The 18,006-nt window shown below is 42.0% G+C and overlaps 1 protein-coding gene and 1 long non-coding RNA gene across 2 annotated transcripts in view; one reads left to right on the forward strand and one right to left on the reverse strand.

The window, feature by feature from the left end:
- LOC116070343 lies at positions 1-8,773 on the reverse strand. The gene is made up of 3 exons (XR_004110360.1): positions 8,678-8,773; positions 8,140-8,317; positions 1-126 (listed from the first exon to the last, which is right to left on the reverse strand). It is a non-coding gene; the product is annotated as an uncharacterized LOC116070343 (long non-coding RNA).
- Positions 5,997-18,006, forward strand: part of Exoc1l (exocyst complex component 1 like) — a 24,013-nt gene continuing 12,003 nt past the window's right edge. Inside the window, exon 1 of the mRNA XM_031341697.1 lies at positions 5,997-6,117. Within this exon, the coding sequence (XP_031197557.1) occupies positions 5,997-6,117 (121 nt within the window). The remainder of the gene's footprint in view (positions 6,118-18,006) is intronic.

The following is an 18,006-nucleotide window of genomic DNA, read 5'->3' on the forward strand; positions in this document are numbered from 1 at the left end:
GCTGCTCTTGACTGTCTACTGCTGTTGCTGTTCACGGCTGTCATACGAGGAGAGATGCAAAAGCTGCCAAGGGCTAGTCCTGGTTGAGCTTCTCCTGGCCTTCCGCCTTGCCTTTGTTTGCTGATGCTGCAAGGAGATATCCCTGCTGAAGCAGCTTAGAGGGAGAAGGGTTTACTTACAATTCCGAGTCGTAGTCTACCATTGTGGGGAAAGTCAAGACGGAAACTTGAAGAAGCTAGTCACATCCAGCCAATAGCAGAGAGCAGCTGAACGCATGCATACCCGTGCCCAATTCATTCTCTCCTCTTCTGTGCAGTCAAGATTCAAGCCCTAGGAATGCCCACTCTTAGACTGGATCTGCTAACATTTGTATACGTAAACAAGGCAGATCCCCATAGGCATGGCCACAGAGCCACTTAATCTAGGCAATCCCTCACTGCAACTCTCTTCCCAGATAATTACGGATTGGGTCCTGTTGACAGTTAATGTTACTCTACACAATTTCTGTCTGAGGAAAACAAAAGGACGCCCTGCCCCCCCCACCTCTTGTTTGCTTGACCTGCGAGGGTATTTATTCTCTGTCTTCTTAAGCAAATAGATAATTTTATGCTTGCAAAAGAATATTAAAAATTAAAAAAAAAAAGATTAGGAAGCAGTTAAACCAAGATTCTACAAATGAAAGAGAAAAGAAAACCCATTTTGTAGTCTCTGAAAATGGCAGTGTTGAGGCCTGCCCCTGCCCCCCAGCATAGCTGTAGCCATTTTGATCCGTGCCCACCAGCTATTTCATATGGTTGCTATAATATGCCTGCCAGTCATTGATGCAGAAAAATAACTTGACTCAGAGCAGGGTCATGCTAACCACCTACCTTGTTCGGTATGCTATGAGGTTTGTTAATCTCAAGAAATTCCACAACTATAAGCTTCTCATAGGACCCATCAAATTAACAATCAATATGGACTGTCATGTCTAAAATGGCTTGAGTCAGGGCTGACCACTGAGCAGCACGTCCAGCCTCTCCATATGAGCTCATTAGTGGTTTTTGTAGTTATAGCCTTTATAAGCCAGCCCTGAGAAACATCCAGCATGCTGCTTTCAGCTGTTGCCTTGGTCGATCAGTCTTTAGGTGTGTGTTCATTAACTGTCTCTGTCTGACTGAGATCGTATGGTTTATGGAATGACTCCTGGACCCCAACAGGCAGCAATAAGGGTGAAGTAACCTGGACTGTCTTCAAATTCTGAGTTCATTGTTTACTCCTCTAGTTGTCTTTCGGAACTAGGCATTCAGTTCCACCATTGACACTGGAGTTAATCTCCAGAGAACTTCTGTCTTGAGTAACTTGACTCTCTCTACACCAGCTGGGCTGTGTCCCCAAAGCCACATGCTTTGCTTCCTTACCCACAGAGATGGGCTGGCTGGTCCTCACTAGGCAACAACTTGAGAGGCTTTTAAATGCCACTTTTCTCTGTTTTCCCCTTACCCTCACTGACAATTCCACAGCATTTCAGAAAATAAATCCTCAGACTAGAATAGTATTCATCTGTGTGGGAATAATGCTAAGAACCTCTATTAAATAATGCTAGCATTAAGTGAACATGTTTGTGTATCTCTTTAGTTTTCGGTGGTCCTTTTAAATCTAAAGTTCAAATGTCTAGTATCCCATTTCTCTGAATTAATAAACAATAAAATTAAGACCTTAACATTTTTTCTCTATTTCTAGTTTCCATGAGTTGTCGCTTGCAAGTGCTTTTAGAGTTTAGGATTTAAAATTATTTAACTTAGATGATGTTCTCATATAGCTTTCTTTCAGAATTATTCAATATGTTAATATGTTTAATAAAATTTAATATATATTCATCATCTTTCCCTCATGCCTCAGAACAACTGACATTATCTATGTAATACATAAGAATATTCAACACAATGAGAATTTACTTCTAGACACAGTTGATAGTAACCATTTGTGATGGTTTGTATATGCTTGGCCCAGGGAGTGGCACTATTAGGAGGTATGGCCCTGTTGGAGTAGGTGTGTCACTGTGGGTGTGGGCTATAATACCCTAGTCCTAGCTGCCTGGAAGTCAGTCTTCCACTAACAGCCTTCAGATGAAGATGCAGAACTCTCAGCTCTGCCTGCACCATGCCTGCCTAGATACTGCTATGCTCCCAACCTTGATGATAATCGACTGAACCTCTGAACCTGTAAATCAGCCCCAATTAAATGTTGTCTTTTATAAGACTTGCCTTGGTCATGGTGTCTGTTCACAGCAGTAAAACTCTAACTAAGATACCATTTCATTTTGGAATGATATGTGAGCAAGGTGTAGCAGCACACACCTGTAATCCCAGCATTCAGAAGACCCAGTTAAAGGGATTACTAGGCCATCTTGGGCCTAGACCCTGGTTTTAAAAGAAAAAGAGGACTTAGCTGGTAAAGTGTTTACTGCCAAGCCTGATGATCTGAGTTCCACTCCTGAATTCCACCCCTGGGACCCACATGGTAGATGTAATGAAATGACCCTTAAATGTATCCATCCAAAAAAAAAAACCCCACAAATTAAGTAAATATAATAAAAAATAAAAATGTAAAGGAAAAGATGGGAGGACATATTTACTCCATAAATGTGTTTGACTCTCACAAGTAAAGATTATATCTTCAAGGCAAAAAAAAAAAAAAAAAAGATATCCATATGTGATTGGTAAGACTGTCTACTCCACCTGTGGGAATATGTCACTGCAAAGCCACTATGCAAAGGAATTATTAATTGTCCATCACCTGACTCAGCTCCAGGTACCAAGATGTAAAGAGCACCTGCTGAGAAACATTGATCTCCTTAAAGAAAAGAAGAACCAAAGAGAGATTCCTTCCTCTCTGTCACTGCAGCCTAGAGGTCAAAAGGCAGGCCAGCGTCTGTGCATGGAGCTGAAGACAGGAGAGCAGGCAGGAGCCCTGCTTGTGCTCACCTGGACTGTCTACCCGAGGACCTCTTATCCTAAGAGACCATCCGGTCATGAGTCATCCTTTCTGCCACCTGCCACTGAGTTGGTCTGAATATGCTACCAGTTCACCTTCTGATCTTCCATCTACCTCGTGGAGCTACACCTTGCAAAATCTAGCCCAGCTTCCCCTGCCTTCTCTCTAATTCTTAGACCAGAGGTTGGTACATAGTCAGTGTCTTGATGAATATGTGTCACTTGAATAACTGAACAATCTAAAAATCTCCATCAGCTCTCCGCTTACAGGAAATAAGTGTTGACCCAGCATTTGAGGCACATACTTTGGCTTTGTTCTATCTCTCCAGCCTTACATTCATATGCTCCATGGCTTTGGAGATTGCGATTCTTTCCTATTCTCTCCTATGCCCTGAATTACCTGTGCTGTTCTAATAAAATACTGAACGTTGGGTAATTTTTAGGGAACAGGATTTATTTCTCACAGTTCTGGAAGCTTGGAAGTCCGAGGTCAAGCTGTCCTGGGATAAAGGCGTCTGGTGAAGGGGGAATGCTCCAAAAGGGGGGCAGGGATGGTGGGGGATGTGTCTTGGGAGGGAAGAACGCTGTCTTCAGTAGGCTGAAGGTCAAGGGAAAGACATGGAAAGCTCCTTTTCTAAGAACTCGATCGCATTCATAAAGGAGAAGCCCTTAAAGCTGCTCTTAAGGGTCCCACCTAGGGCAGCATTGGAGACAGAAGGCAGAAAGACCAGTCTGACCTCAGATGACAGGACTGTTCATTTCAAACAATAAAGGACATGCACAGCAGGAAAGGGGTGCCTGCCTTGAAGATATAATTGGGGTGGCTGGGGAGAGGAGAAGTTACGTGCAGCTTCATGGCAGTGTGCAGTCTCTACTTCCTGAAGTTGTTTGTCCAGAAACAACCCTGTGTGGTGGCACACACCTTTAATTCTAGCACTTGGGAGGCAGAGGCAGAGAGGCAGAGAGGCAGAGAGGACCTTTGTGAGTTCAAGTCCAGCCTAATCTACAAAGAGAGTTCAGGACAGCCAAGAGAGAGAAACCCTCAAGAAACAAGCAAAACAAACAAACAAACAAACAAACACCAAGAATAATAAGAGGAGGAGGAGGCAGAGGCAGCAGTAACAGCAGCTGCCTTGCCTTGGCTACCTGGATGCAGTTGATAGAAGATGACTGAGTTTGGCAATGGCGGTGAGAGGGAAGGGGCTGGAATTTCAGCTCAGGGATAGGGATTCCAGCAAGCCTTAGGAGAATAGAAAGTTCCTTGGTCAGGGTCTAGCTGAGTTTGTTCAAGATTCATTCTGACATCAACTCTTAACCTCGTGGCTTCCATAAAAAATTTTTTTCAGAGATTGATTATATTTATTTTATGTGAATTGATGTTTGCCCACATGTATGTCTGTGTACTGCATGTGTGACTTGTGCCTGTGGATACCAGGGGGCTTAGGATCTTCTTGGAACCAAAATTATAAATGTCACAAGCCAAACATATAGGTGCTGAGAATGAAGCTCACTGGGCAGATGCTAGAATGAACCTGTGTCATGAGGAAGAGCAGTCAGTGCTTTTAACCCATCCCTCCCCACCTGTGAATTTTGGAGAGTCAACACACCCCCTGGGCCTTACTGATGTGAGGCTTTGGCTCGCCCTCCATCTCTGTGTTCTTCTGCCAGCCTTGCTCCACACTTCTCACAGGCCATTTCCTTTCTCAGATCCTTGCTGAGGTGGTTTGAATGAGAATGGCCCCCATGGGCTCATATATTTGAATGCTTGCTCCTCAGTTAATGGAAGTATTTGGGAAGCATTAGGGGGTGTGGACTTATTGGAGAAAGGGTGTTCCTGGGGGTGGGCTTTGAGGTTTCAAAAGCCTACACTAGACTAACACACACACTCTTTCTCTGTTCCTGTCTGTTTCTCTCTCTCTCTCTCTCTCTCTCTCTCTCTCTCTCTCTCTCTCTCTCTCTCTCTCTCTCTCTCTCTCTCTCTCTGTCTCCAGCCAATGGGTCAGGATGTAAGCTCTCAGCTACTGCTCCAGTGCCATGCCTACCTGCCTGCTACCACACTCCCCACCATGACAGTCATGGACTCATCCCCTGAAACTGTAGTTAAGCCTCCAATTAAGTGCCTTCTTTTACATACTGCATCGATCATGGTGTCTTGTCACAGCCATAGGACAGTGATGACAAGGCTTCGTGCAGACACTCTCCCTCTCTCCTCGTTTGTGCCGTGTTCTCCCTTTCGTGGTTCAAATACTCAGTGTAACTCTTTTCTATCAGATCATAAGGTCCTGGAGAACGGGAAATTCATCCTCCCGAGAAAGAAATGTAATGAATGCTTCACTCCAGCAGGTGCCTAAATATATTTTCGTTTGAGTGGAAGCACAAATAGAATTAAAGTGGGTCCATTTAAATGTCCATTTTAAAAATGATTGAGACCCAGGGATTGGTGCAAACTCTTGGATGCAAAGGCTGGAGTGCATTGCAGGAGGGCAGGGGAAAGAGGAGAGGAGACTTGTTGGAAGCGCTGGGTGCAAGCACAGATGTCTTTTTTTTTTTTTTCTGGGCAGTGAAAGCGAAGTTCTTAATGGAAGATGATCCCAATCAATAGCGCCAGACAGCTGATTTATATAATGGCCTCACGCTGAAGTAGTGGTCTTTCTCTGCATAGTGCTCCTGTGAAAGGGGAAAGGTTGCTGACCCGGGGACTTCCCAAGTAGATCTGAGGCCATCTGTCAGTGTTCATCAATATGATCCCCCATCAGCGACCCACAGGAGAGCTCCCAGAGAGCAGCCTGCTGCAGGCCAGATGCTGAATGAAGATGACGAGGGGGTTAACACCGGGTTTGGGCTGCTGAGGTGGGGCTGCCAGTGAGCAGGAGCCTGGCCTTTTGCTACCAGTAAGGAGGTAAAGAGAGTTGGAACCTGGAAGCTTGCACATCCAAAGGAGACATCTAAGCTGCAGCAGCAGCAGCAGCAGCAAGGGAAGCCGTGAGCTTGAACCAAATCACAAGCCAGGTGGAACCGGAGATGTCATCGCTGGTAAAGGAAGACTTGGAGAAAAAACTGTTTAAGCCGCTGGCACAGAATCTCTGCGAGTTCATTGAGATCGAGGTCTCTGTCCAGGACAGGTATTTCCTCTGTGTGTCAGGTGAGCAGCGCTTTCTGATGTCATTTCAAAATGCAGAGAGCTCAAAGGTGCGTAAGGGATAGAGGGGAATCGTGTCTGCCTCCCTATCCAGCTTAGACATGCATGGATCTTCCTGAGAGTTTAATTAGCCAAGTAAAGGAATCTATATCCTACGGACTTTTAAAGCACTAAAGTGAACCAAAAAACTGTTAGAAAACATGAATCGTTCAGAAGCAAAGCTGGGTCTGTCCTTCTCTTGGTTTGATCGGGTTTTTTTCCCTCCAACCTTTTATCGGATTTCCTTCATAGCATATGATTTTGTTGTATAAAGGCTTACTTTTAAAAATTCAATAGCATTTAGAGTATGATTAAATGCATTGCAGAACCAAATTATACAGCCGTTCCCAATGACTTTTGGTCCTGGAACATAAACAGAACCTTGGAGTTCTTTTCCAAGGGCCTCTTGAGACTTCACGGTAGTTTACTCTGAAGAAAGAAATTCTCTTTTAAAAGATTCTCCTGCATAAAAATAATACCAGTACTTTAATAGTAGAAATTAGTCCATGAAGACAGAACTTTACAGGTGAGGGGAGAGTCCCTAATGTAGATTTCGGATATATTCAGTATTTAGTTAAAATAAATATTTCCTCCCTGTTTTTAAAATATGTGAAAATTGTCCATGTGCTGGCTTGTTTGTTTGTTTGTTTGTTTTTGTTTTTTGGTTTTTTTTTTGTTTGCTTGTTTTGGTTTTTCTGAGACAGGGTTTCTCTGTGTAGCCCTAGCTGTCCTGGAACTCACTCTGTAGACCAGGCTGGCCTCGAACTCAGAAATCCAACTGCCTCTGCCTCCCTAGTGCTGGGATTAAAGGTGTGCACCACCACTGCCCGGCTGGCTTTTTCATTAATTATGATTTTCTAAACCCTTTCTGAATTTAGATGGGAATGTTGTGAGTTTGATATATAGCTCTCCCTTTTCCTGGCCCATGCCTGTCAGTACCCTTCAGGGGCTTGGAAAAGGAGCTCAGAAACTCTAAGTGATGGTTGAGGTGATCCTCTTTAAGGCAAACATCGTTGTCAGACAACTATTATCTCTAGCTACCTGGTTACTGGGTTAGAAAAGCTTTTTGAAGGTACCAAGAAGAAGCTAAGCATCTGGGAAGAAAGTTCTAAAAATTCTTTAAAAGTTAATCATTTCTAATACATGTAAAAATATGTATCCAACAATAAGAATAGTAATACTTATTTAATACCTAAGCATATTTTACTATACATATGAAATATGGGGATTTGGTATATCAACCAAGGGACTTAATAGAAGGGACTTAATCAGCTCATAATAATAAATTATGTAAAAATAATAATAAATTTTGTAACATACATAATAATAAATTATGTAAAAAATAGCCACTATGCTAGACAGGATGCCATTCTAACATAAAGTATAGGAATTTTTACCTGTTATGAGTCCTGCTTTGTCAAAGTAATTTCTCATTGGGTGGCACTGGCAGTATTTTAAAGGAAAAAATTTTAAAATAAAAAAGCCAGAATATGTTATGGATCTAATTTAGCAAACATAACTTAGTGACTCCCTTCAAAAACTATGTAATTAACTAAATTTGTTCTAAGTTTAAATATACATGTACATATCACATACACACATGTGTATATTATGCATATACTATATATATATGTATATATACACTTATGGGCATATATGTATATATGTATGTACATATATATATGTTTATATATATATATATATTCTACATTTAAACATTTGGAAGGTATTCAGAGATTCTGATTTATACTAAGAAAATCAAGCTCTTCTCTGAGATGAGGAAGAAATGATTTCATGATTTTCAACATAAAGTTAACACACAAGCTTTGTTAGTTCCCTTGCTTTCATAGTTATATGTCACACCCATAAGTCTGGGAGCACTTTCCAAAAGTGTAACACCTTTTAAAAATGACCATTACAAAACATTTCAACAAAACAGTGGTTTGAATGATGCTTGACCCTCCTAAGAGTGTGGCTGTGCTTTACCTGGAAAACATGACTCAAGCAAGTCATTGGATAATTGTTGAAGCAGGTGACTCCATACATCAGGCACTGTCTGTCTTCAGGGAGGAGAATCACGTAACTGCCTCTTCATGCTCTTTAATCCAGGAATTCTTCCTTACGAGACCTATTGGTCCAGACTAGTTACATTCCATCATGCATTCTTTAGGGATTAAAGAGAATATATTTAAACATGGTTGAACTGCCTTCTTATCTGAGTAGGGTCTATCTTTTGCAAAGATCTCAAAACAAAGATTGTTTCCTATTAAATCTTAGTCATTCTGTGACCGGTATCAAAATAAGACATTATAAACTCAATGTCCCTCTCAGTAATTGGCTACAAAATACATTGGTCATTCTCAGAGAACTACATCCTTTGCATCTCAAGATTTTCATGGTAATTTCTCCCTGGGACTAGTCTATCCCCACTTAAAACACCACTCTTTCCTGGCAGATAAAGGCAGGATCTTCTAGTGAAGGATGGAGGTCTGTTGCCTGTAGGTGGGAGGAAAGAATAAGTCACCTGAATAATGAGAAGAATGAAAACCTGAGTTGTAGCATTAGCTAAGGCTAAGTGGGAAGGAAAAGGGCATGGTGGGGCAGGCCGGGAAACTCTTGACATCAGGGCTCATTGTGACGTCAGGGCTCATTGTGACGTCAGGGCTCATTGTGACATCAGGGCTCATTGTGACATCAGGGGTCATTGTGACATCAGGGCTCATTGTGACGTCAGGGCTCATTGTGACATCAGGGCTCATTATGACATCAGGGCTCATTGTGACATCAGGGCTCATTGTGACATCACAGCTCATTTGTGACATCAGGGCTCATTGTGACATCAGGGCTCATTGTGACATCACAGCTCATTTGTGACATCAGGACTCATTGTGACGTCAGGGCTCATTGTGACATCAGGGATCATAGTGAAACCTATTTGTTGCCTATCAGCTGTGATCCTTTATGGGCTCACTGCTCATGTGACAGCATGTTCAAGACCTGCACAAGCTCAAGCTGTGATAGCATGTTCAAGACCTGGATAAGCTCAAGCTAGATATAACCCCAGTGTAGAAAGTGGAGGTAGCCATGAATCCCTTCCCTAGCTGGGAAGCTATTGGTAATGGATGGCTGCTAGGAGAAGGAGAGTCAGTTCTCTTTAAGGGTGTGGCCCTTGGTGGGCTGACTATGCTCCAGTGGATGGCCACTCATCCAAGAGCCTATGGAAAACACAAACTAGACTTAATTGTTTAAAAAATGGTAGGGCAACACAAAGTTGAGTGTGTAGGTTAGGTAGGGTATGAATCCGGGAAGAGTTGGGAGACAGGCAAGTTGATCAAAACACATTGTATGACATTCTAAAAAGCAAAAAAAAAACTAATAAAAATTTAAACACCTATGAAGGACTCCTCCTACTATTCTCCCTTCTTAATTTTTATGAATGAAAATTTATATTCTCAGTAAAAAATGTAGAGCCTTAGAGAGGTAGCTTTAAGTTTTAAAATATATAGAAAACTATTTAATGTCAATATATATATACACATGCTGTAAATTTATATTCATAGTTAAAAATAAAATAATAGTGAAAAATAGATATACTGTTACCTTTTAAATTATACACACATTCATATATAGATTATTTTAAGTGTTCTTATACTTTCAAGAAAACATTTTTCAATCATGTGTTTTGTTTTAATAAAGATCACTTTATTGTAATGAACTCACAACTAAAACATCATGCAGCTAGATTAATATGGCTGCTCAAACACTTGGCTAGTTCCAATGATATGCATTTTGTATTAATTAATTCATTTATTCACTTTACATCCCAATTGCAGCATCTCCTCCCTCTTCTCCTCCCAGTTCCTCCCTCTCACCTTACCTTCTCCCCTCCCCACGACCCCCTCAACCCCCCTACCCCCGTTCTCCTCAAAGAAGAGGAGGCCTCCCATGGATACCGACCAGCCTTGGCATATCAAGTTACAGTAGGACTTGGCACAGCTTCTCACATTGAGGCTGGACAAGGCAAGCCCAGTTAGGTGAAAGGGATCCAAAGGCAGGCCACCAAACTGCACATCTGTCACCTAGGGTACAGAGGGCCTAGGTCAGTCCCGTGCATGCTCTCTGGTTGATGCTTCAGCCTCGGTGAGGCTCCGTGGGCCCGGGTTACTTGATTCTGTCGGTTTTCTTGTGGTGTTCTTGACCTCTCTGCCTCCTTTGATCCTTCTTCCCTGTCTTCCATAGGATTCCCTAAGCTCTGCCTAATGTGTGGCTGTGAGCCTCTGCATCTGTTTGCACCAGTTGCTGGGTGAAGCCTCTCTAATGACCGTTAATCTAGGCTCCTGTCTAGGGTAGCAGAAGAGCGTTATATGCAAGTATAGTATTAATAGTGTCAGGGCTAGGCCCTCTCTCATGGCATGGGTCTCAAGCTGGGCCAGTCATTGGTTGGTCCTTTCCTCAATTTCTGCTCCATCTTTATCCCTACACATCTTGTAGGCAGGACAAATTGTGGGTGGAAGGTTTTGCAGCTGGATTTTTTTCTTTACATTTCTTTTTTTTTAATTAAAAAATGTTTTTTTTCCATACAATATATTTTTTTATCATATTTTACCTTATCCCAACTCCTCCTGGATCCTCTCTACCTCCCTACCCACTCAGCTTTATGTCCTTTATCCTCCACCTCTCTCCTTCCCCTGCTCTCTCCCTCCCCTCTTACATGCCTTTTAAAAAAGCAAAGCCAGAAAAGACACAAAAATTAAAACAAATACACAAAATACTGGCAAGACCAAAACTGCTGAAACAGAGAAGGAGTAACAGACAAAAATACCATTCATTTTAGCTTGGCTAACTATTCCTGGGCTTGCTCTGGAGCATGATTGGCTCCACTGGAGAAAACTGACTTTCCCTTTGACAGTAGGTATTGACTGCAAATAGCTTCTTGATTAGGGGTAGTAACCCATGTCTACTTCCTCCTGAGTGCTGAGACTCCATCGATCTTGAACCTGTGTAGGTCCAGTGCCTGCTGCCACAGTCTCTTTGAAACTCTATGCATTTCAGTGAACTTCTGTACAGTCAGAGTGGCCACTCTGAAGCCACGGGGCTTCGCTTAAGGTTTTACATGTTCACTGTCAACTACATTTTTATGCACTTATCCACCATAAGAAAAGAAGAAAAGAAAACCATGACAGGGTTGGAACAAGAAAAGCATTTAGCTTCATAGCCCTCTCGTGCCTCGGGTGTCTTTTTTGCCTGCATGGTGTTCTTCCCTGTGACCTAATGTTACCTTCTCTTACTCTCTCTTCTAAATGTTGTACTGTACCAACTTTAACAGATGTTTACTTAGATGGACTTAGAATGTATAATACTACTAAGTGAGGTAACCCAACCTCAAAGAGACAAAAACAGCATGCTCTCCCTCATGCTGATCCTAGCCTATAATGTAGGCACTCATAAGCACTTCATGAATGTTAATTTCAAAATAAGTGACACTTGTCAGAGTTAAGATGACAATGAGTATAACCTTTTCTTTTTTTATTTAATTTTTAAAAAGGGTTTCTATGTGTAGTATCCTGGAACTTGCTCTATAGATCAGACTGGCCTTGAACTCACAGAAGTTCCTGTTCCTGCCTCCCAAGTCCTGGCACTAAAGGTGTGAGCCATCACCACTGACTAAGCATAATTTGTCTACACATTAGGTTTTGATGATGCCCAGAACTTTTTTCTCTGTGACCCAAAGAAAGGAACAATTGAGTCACATCCCTTATAAATGGGTGTTAAATAAAAGAACACACAGAAGAAGCTGCTGAAAAGCACTTTCTAGGGCTTCATTCAGAACCTCTGTGAGTAAATTCATGACTTCCCAGGATCTTATTCACAGAGAACACAAATCTAAAGAGTGTTAAAAACTTTCAATTTCACCAAATAGCTTAAACTTTTCAACACTACCGTGAGAACAGTCCTGCTGATGGATAATTATGTGTGCGAATAAAGTGTGGGATACTCTTTTGAAAACTTTGATGATAAAAATGCTATCATCATGGCAGTATAGCAATATTTGGGCCATAATATATCCAAACTACCACATATACATCCTGAGCAGAGAACAGAGCTCAGCCAGTACATGCATTTGTTTTCATTCCATGATATAGCCATGAACACATTGCACAGTATAGAAATCTGTGTCCCCGAAGAGAACACATTATCCTTGGACTGCCCTTCCATTGTCTATTGTTAAAAGAGGGGATTAGAAGAGGGGAATTAGGCTGGGCGGTGGTTGCCTTTATTCCCAGCTCTTGGGAGGCAGAGGCAGGATTTCTGAGTTCAAGGCCAGCCTGGTCTACAGAGTGAGTTCCAGGACAGCCACGGTTACACAGAGAAACTCTGTCTCGAAAAACCAAAAAAAAAAAAAAGAGGGGAGTTAGTTCATGAAACAAAGGTGTGTCTTACTAAAAATGCACAAAACACAAATTATTGCATAACTTGGTTACCATTAAAATTGTGATATATGAAATCTTGTCTATCAAAGTAAATTCTCTCTCTCTCTCTCTCTCTCTCTCTCTCTCTCTCTCTCTCTCTCATACACACACACACACACACACACACACACACACACACACACACGTCCATGAATGGACAATCAAAGTGCATTAGTGGATTATCACTGTCTCTATGGAGAAATATAAATAAAGATATCCTGACTTTCCAAATCAGAGTACACAGTACAGAAAGCAGTGAGCTCTTCCGGGTCCTCTTGTCTGCTTACTGTTGTGATATCATTTCTGTTGGCAAATGTAATTAATGTAAGCTGATGTGTTATCTTTATCATTAAACTCAACAGCAAGCTCAGGAGCTAGCTCAGTGGGTAACCTGCTTACCATGCAAGCATCAGCGCCTGAGTTCCATCCCCAGAACCTAGATTAAAGGCTTGGCATGGCTCTGTGCTCTTGCAATTCCCATGCTTGGGAGGCAGAAAAAGGGTCCTTGAATGAGAGATTTTCAGGCCAGTAAGAGACCCTGTCTCAAAAATAAGATGAATGGTGTCCTGGGGAATGATATCTGAAGTTTACACACACACGCGCACACACACGCACACATGCACACACATGCACATACACATGTGCAGACAAACGTGTACACACACGGAGAGAAATTCATAACTGTAAACACAGTACATACACATACATACTAAACAAATAAATAAAATCAACAACACAGAACATAGCCTCATCAATTAGTTACCTGAGACGGATTTTCCCATGGTTAATTGAGTACTTTGGAGATGTCAGAATCAAAATGATCTACCAGTCCAAGCTACATCATTTGCAGCATGCATAGAAAACTTAAAGTTCTGACAAAGGAACAAACACTCAATTGTTTTCATTATTAAGATGAAGTGTGGATGAGACAAAGGGAGAAGTGTGGGGCATGCCCATGCAGGGTCAGGGTTCATGTAAGGCCATTTCTATGATGTATTCCTTTTCAGTTCCATGTAGCTGAGAAGTGTTGCTGATGAGGAAACCATGGTTGTGACTAAGTTCTTGTGAGAACTTAGTAATTAGCCTAAGGTTCCAGGCTAATTTTACAACCAGACTCCTGAGGATTAGAATCATTCTAGTTCTGAACCTAAGGTTCTTTTTGCTTTCCCACCTCTTCTAACTGGTACGCACATGTACATACTAAACAAATAAATAAAATCAACAACACAGAGTATATCCTCATCAATTAGTTAACGGTGCCTCAAAGCACTTCAAATACGTTAACTCATTTGTCACTTTTTATAGAAGTCAAATTACGGTTGCCCAAGATCACCAACTGGTAGACAGATGGAGGCTTCAGAGCCAGCTCCATCTATGCTTAACAGTTCTGCCATGTTGCTTTCAGTAGACACACAGAGAATATTCTAGAATGGAGCCGATTAGACAAACCTTGTATAAACCCCACTGGGTGGCTATTTTTGTTTCTTTGGCACTTTCGTTCCTACAAAAATCAGTTTCTTCCTTATCCACATGTCTTGTCTTTCTGTAAGCTCACCAATAACACAGGCCTTAAGTTGCTTAAAGCCAATCATTTTAATATTTTAAAGACTCACAGTGTAGCCTGAAATGGATTTTATAGATGTCTCTAGAAAATTTTATTTGAAAATGTGATTTTGGTGAAATCAACCATAGCTTTCTCCACAACCACAAGGCATTAGCAATGCAGTGTGGCATTTCGCTGAAGCTTTTAAAAAGTATTTCATGATAACTTCTCCTATTATTTAATTTAAATGATGAAAACCATTACATAACACTGGATTATGAAACAAAAGAGGCATCTACTTATTTAATGCATTTCTGTGCAACTTAATTGTGAGTTTCACGTTTCCTCGATCCTGACTAATTATTTTAAATCAATTGGCCAGTTCTTTTCCCATTAGCCTCCTAAATACTGGTAGCTCTTTTAAATGTGATAGAAGAATTTATTAATAACAAAGCCTACATTAAAATTAAAATAGTGATAGCTATTCTGGAATAGCCTAGATTGGAATTCTGAAAATATCTACTAAAATATAAAACCTGGGCGGGAGGAACAGAATAAAATATTAAACCCAGAACAGGTTGCTTCTGAAGTTTCCCAGGACTGCAGATATCACTCTCTAAGACATAGTTACAAAACAGATGCTCTAAGGAAGAGAAAACAACTCTCTAACACTTACACATTTGGGTTTTTAAGACACTGTGCTAAGTTCCCATTCTGCAACTGCGTTAATGTGGAGATGGCCACTTCATTCCAGCTGGCAGCAAAGCTCAAGTAGGGAAATTAGGGATTGGGTCAACTCCAGCCTCAGCAGACTCCTTTGGCTCATGTGGCTAAAGAGAACCCTCAGAACATCCTTAACACTAAAGTGGGTTATTCTGTCCCATTGGGGAGGCTGCTCTCTCTTGGTCCTACATCATCTTACAGGAGCCTAACTTTTAGACAGGTCCTGTTTTCTGAATCCAGATTAATTGCCATTATCAATGACTTGGTAGGGCTTCCTTTCTTGATGTCTTTTTTCCTTTCCCCAACTCCAACCCATCCTTTATGGACTCTCCCAAAAGGAAGTTTTAATGTTTTCATAACCACTTAAAGTACTGAGAAGACGGTGAGTCTTGAATGGGAGTCCCTAAACAGGACATGGACACACACTTCGCAGGGGCCAGGAAACAGCAGGAAGACGGGGAGCCAGGAGATGGCAGGCAGGCCGTGGAATACGGTCTTCTGACTATTCCATGGCTGTTGCATTCACCAGCATAGCACAGCTGTGGCTATCTGCACCACACACACTCATGTGAATGCCCATGCCTGCACACACACACACACACACACACACACACACACACACAAACACGCACGCACACATAAAAGGAGGAGGTGGCACTAGTCAGGGAGAGAAAGTCAGTAGGAGTGGAAAGGGGATAAGGCAGGGTCATGGGAATAAATACGATAACTACATTTGTACACGTGTATGAAACTGACAAAATTAAATAAATACACAGTCTATAAAATGTCATAAGTTAAATATATTTAATTTTAATTAATAAATTACATGCATATGTATATATATCCTCAGAATAAAGTCTAAAGAATAAATATATCTTTTCTTCATTCAAAAAAAAAAAGTGTTCTAAAATTTAAACCACAGCCTTTCCACTTTTTAAAAAACTTTCAGTGATATCCCCCATATGTACACAGTTTTCAGAATAACTAACATCTGAATCTATTCTAGTCCTTGCAGGAACTAACTCCTCCCTAACCCCCTTCCTACCAACCTGTCTACATTCTTGTTTCATGCCAACAATACCCAATACTTGCCACGGCTTGAAAGTGCTGTGTGTTTCATGCCCGTGAACCCACGCATTCCCAAAATTCCCTTTATCCCTCTCTTCATACTGTTAAGTTCTGCTGCCTTTATAACTCTGATTACTCCCTCCTGAGCCTTTCCTCCTTTGGTGGAGAGATAGCCACGCCCCTCCTCTATTGTCCTGGCCACACCCTTCTTTATCCTCGTCCAGGCCTCATTCACAGCACTGTAGATAACACCCTTCCCATATTTTCTTCTGAGGCCTCCATTCTCTGCAGTGAGAGCTGGAATGGTGCCTTATGTGAATTCATGGGTTCCCCTCCCCCAATTCCTAGCACAGTGCTTGGTTCACAAGGGACACATTTAAATATTTATCAGCTTAATGAAGTGAATGAGTGGCTGAGTGGATCCACAGCCAATCAGCTGGCTTTCATGACTTGTAGACTAGGCCATGGGATTTGCTCCTTGAAATCAGGCTTTCATAAAATGTCCAATTATTTCTCCAAATCTCTTTTCCCTCATTGTCTCTCAGCCCATTTCTTGCTAGTGAGAGAGCAAGCTGGGGCAATAGCAGAGTCCTGAGGTAGATCATCTGACTCAGTGGTTCTCAACTGTCCTAATGCCGTGACCCTCTAATACAGCTCCTCATGTGGTCACACTCAACTGCACTGACTGGTTTTGTGCATCATCCTGATATCAGTTGAAGAAATGTCTCCATGGGGTCCAGATGTAAGGCATTTTCTCAATCAATCAGTGATCAGTGGGGGAGGATTCAGCCCTTTGGAGGTGGTGCCACCCATGGGTTCTATAAGAAAGCAGGCTGAGCAAGTCAAGAAAAGCAAGCCAGTAAGCAGCATCCCTCCATGGCCTCTGCATCAACTCCTGCCTCCAGGATCCTGCCCTATTTGAGTTTCTGTACTGTGATGGTTTGTATAGGCTTGGTCCCAGGGAGTGGCACTATTAGGACATGTGGCCTTGTTGGAATGAGTGTGTCACTGTGGGTGTGGGCTTAAGACCTTCATCCTAGCTGCCTGGAAGTCAGTTTTTTAGCAGCCTTCAGATGAAGATGTAGAACTCTCAGCTCTGTCTGCACCATCTCTGCCTAGATGTTGCCATGACCCCGGCTTGATGATAATTGACTGAATCTCTGAACCTGTAAGCCAAACCCAATTAAATGTTGTCTATGGGTTGCCTTGGTCATGGTGTGTGTTCACAGCAGTAAAATCCTAACTAAGGCATGTCCTGACTTCCTTTGGTGATGAACAGCAATGTAGAAGTGTAAGCCAAATAATCCCTTTCCTCCCCAACTTGCTTTTTGGTCACAGTGTTTTGTTGCAGCCATAGAAACCCTAGCTAAGACATTAACTATGAAAGTATTTCCATTGCTACTTCATAACTAAGTTTGCTACTGTTATGAATTGTAATGTAAATATTTTTGGAGAAAGAGGTTTGCCAAAGGGGTCACGACCCACAGGTTGAGAACCACAGTTCTAACTTGCCAGCAACACTGCCTCCAACTGGAAGCTATGAAACCTTCAGTACCTCCACTTCAACCCACTAGCCCACTGCTTGCCCTCTTGTCTTTGCTTTTTCCCAAAGCTAGCATCTAGGTCCATGTGCATGGCTCTTCTTTGGGGCTAGAGAAATACAGAAGTGCAGAAACCCACCCGATTCTGCACAATGTCGGGAAGATTCTAGAGTCTCAGCTTCCATTGGCCCCACGTTAAGACCTGTAACTGATGGCTTTTCCAGACATGCCCCTCAACTACTTCCTCTGTACCCCAAATTTGTCATCTCTTCTCTCCTAAATCCCTAGAATATGTAGTTTACATCATACCCTTTAGACTCCCTGCTGCTAGCTCTTAAAATCTCAGCACACAGTGTACATGGAACCTGTATTAGTGCATGGAGTCCTCTGCGAGCCACTTTCTCCATTCACTGTTGAGGTACAGGACAGGAGGCAATGATCTTCCCCAGGTCAGACTCCTCAGGTCAGATTCAGACCCATGCCTCTCTGTTTTACCTCCACGGATCCA

The sequence above is a fragment of the Mastomys coucha genome, unplaced genomic scaffold (genome assembly GCF_008632895.1).
Source record: "Mastomys coucha isolate ucsf_1 unplaced genomic scaffold, UCSF_Mcou_1 pScaffold22, whole genome shotgun sequence".
NCBI lineage: Eukaryota > Metazoa > Chordata > Mammalia > Rodentia > Muridae > Mastomys > Mastomys coucha.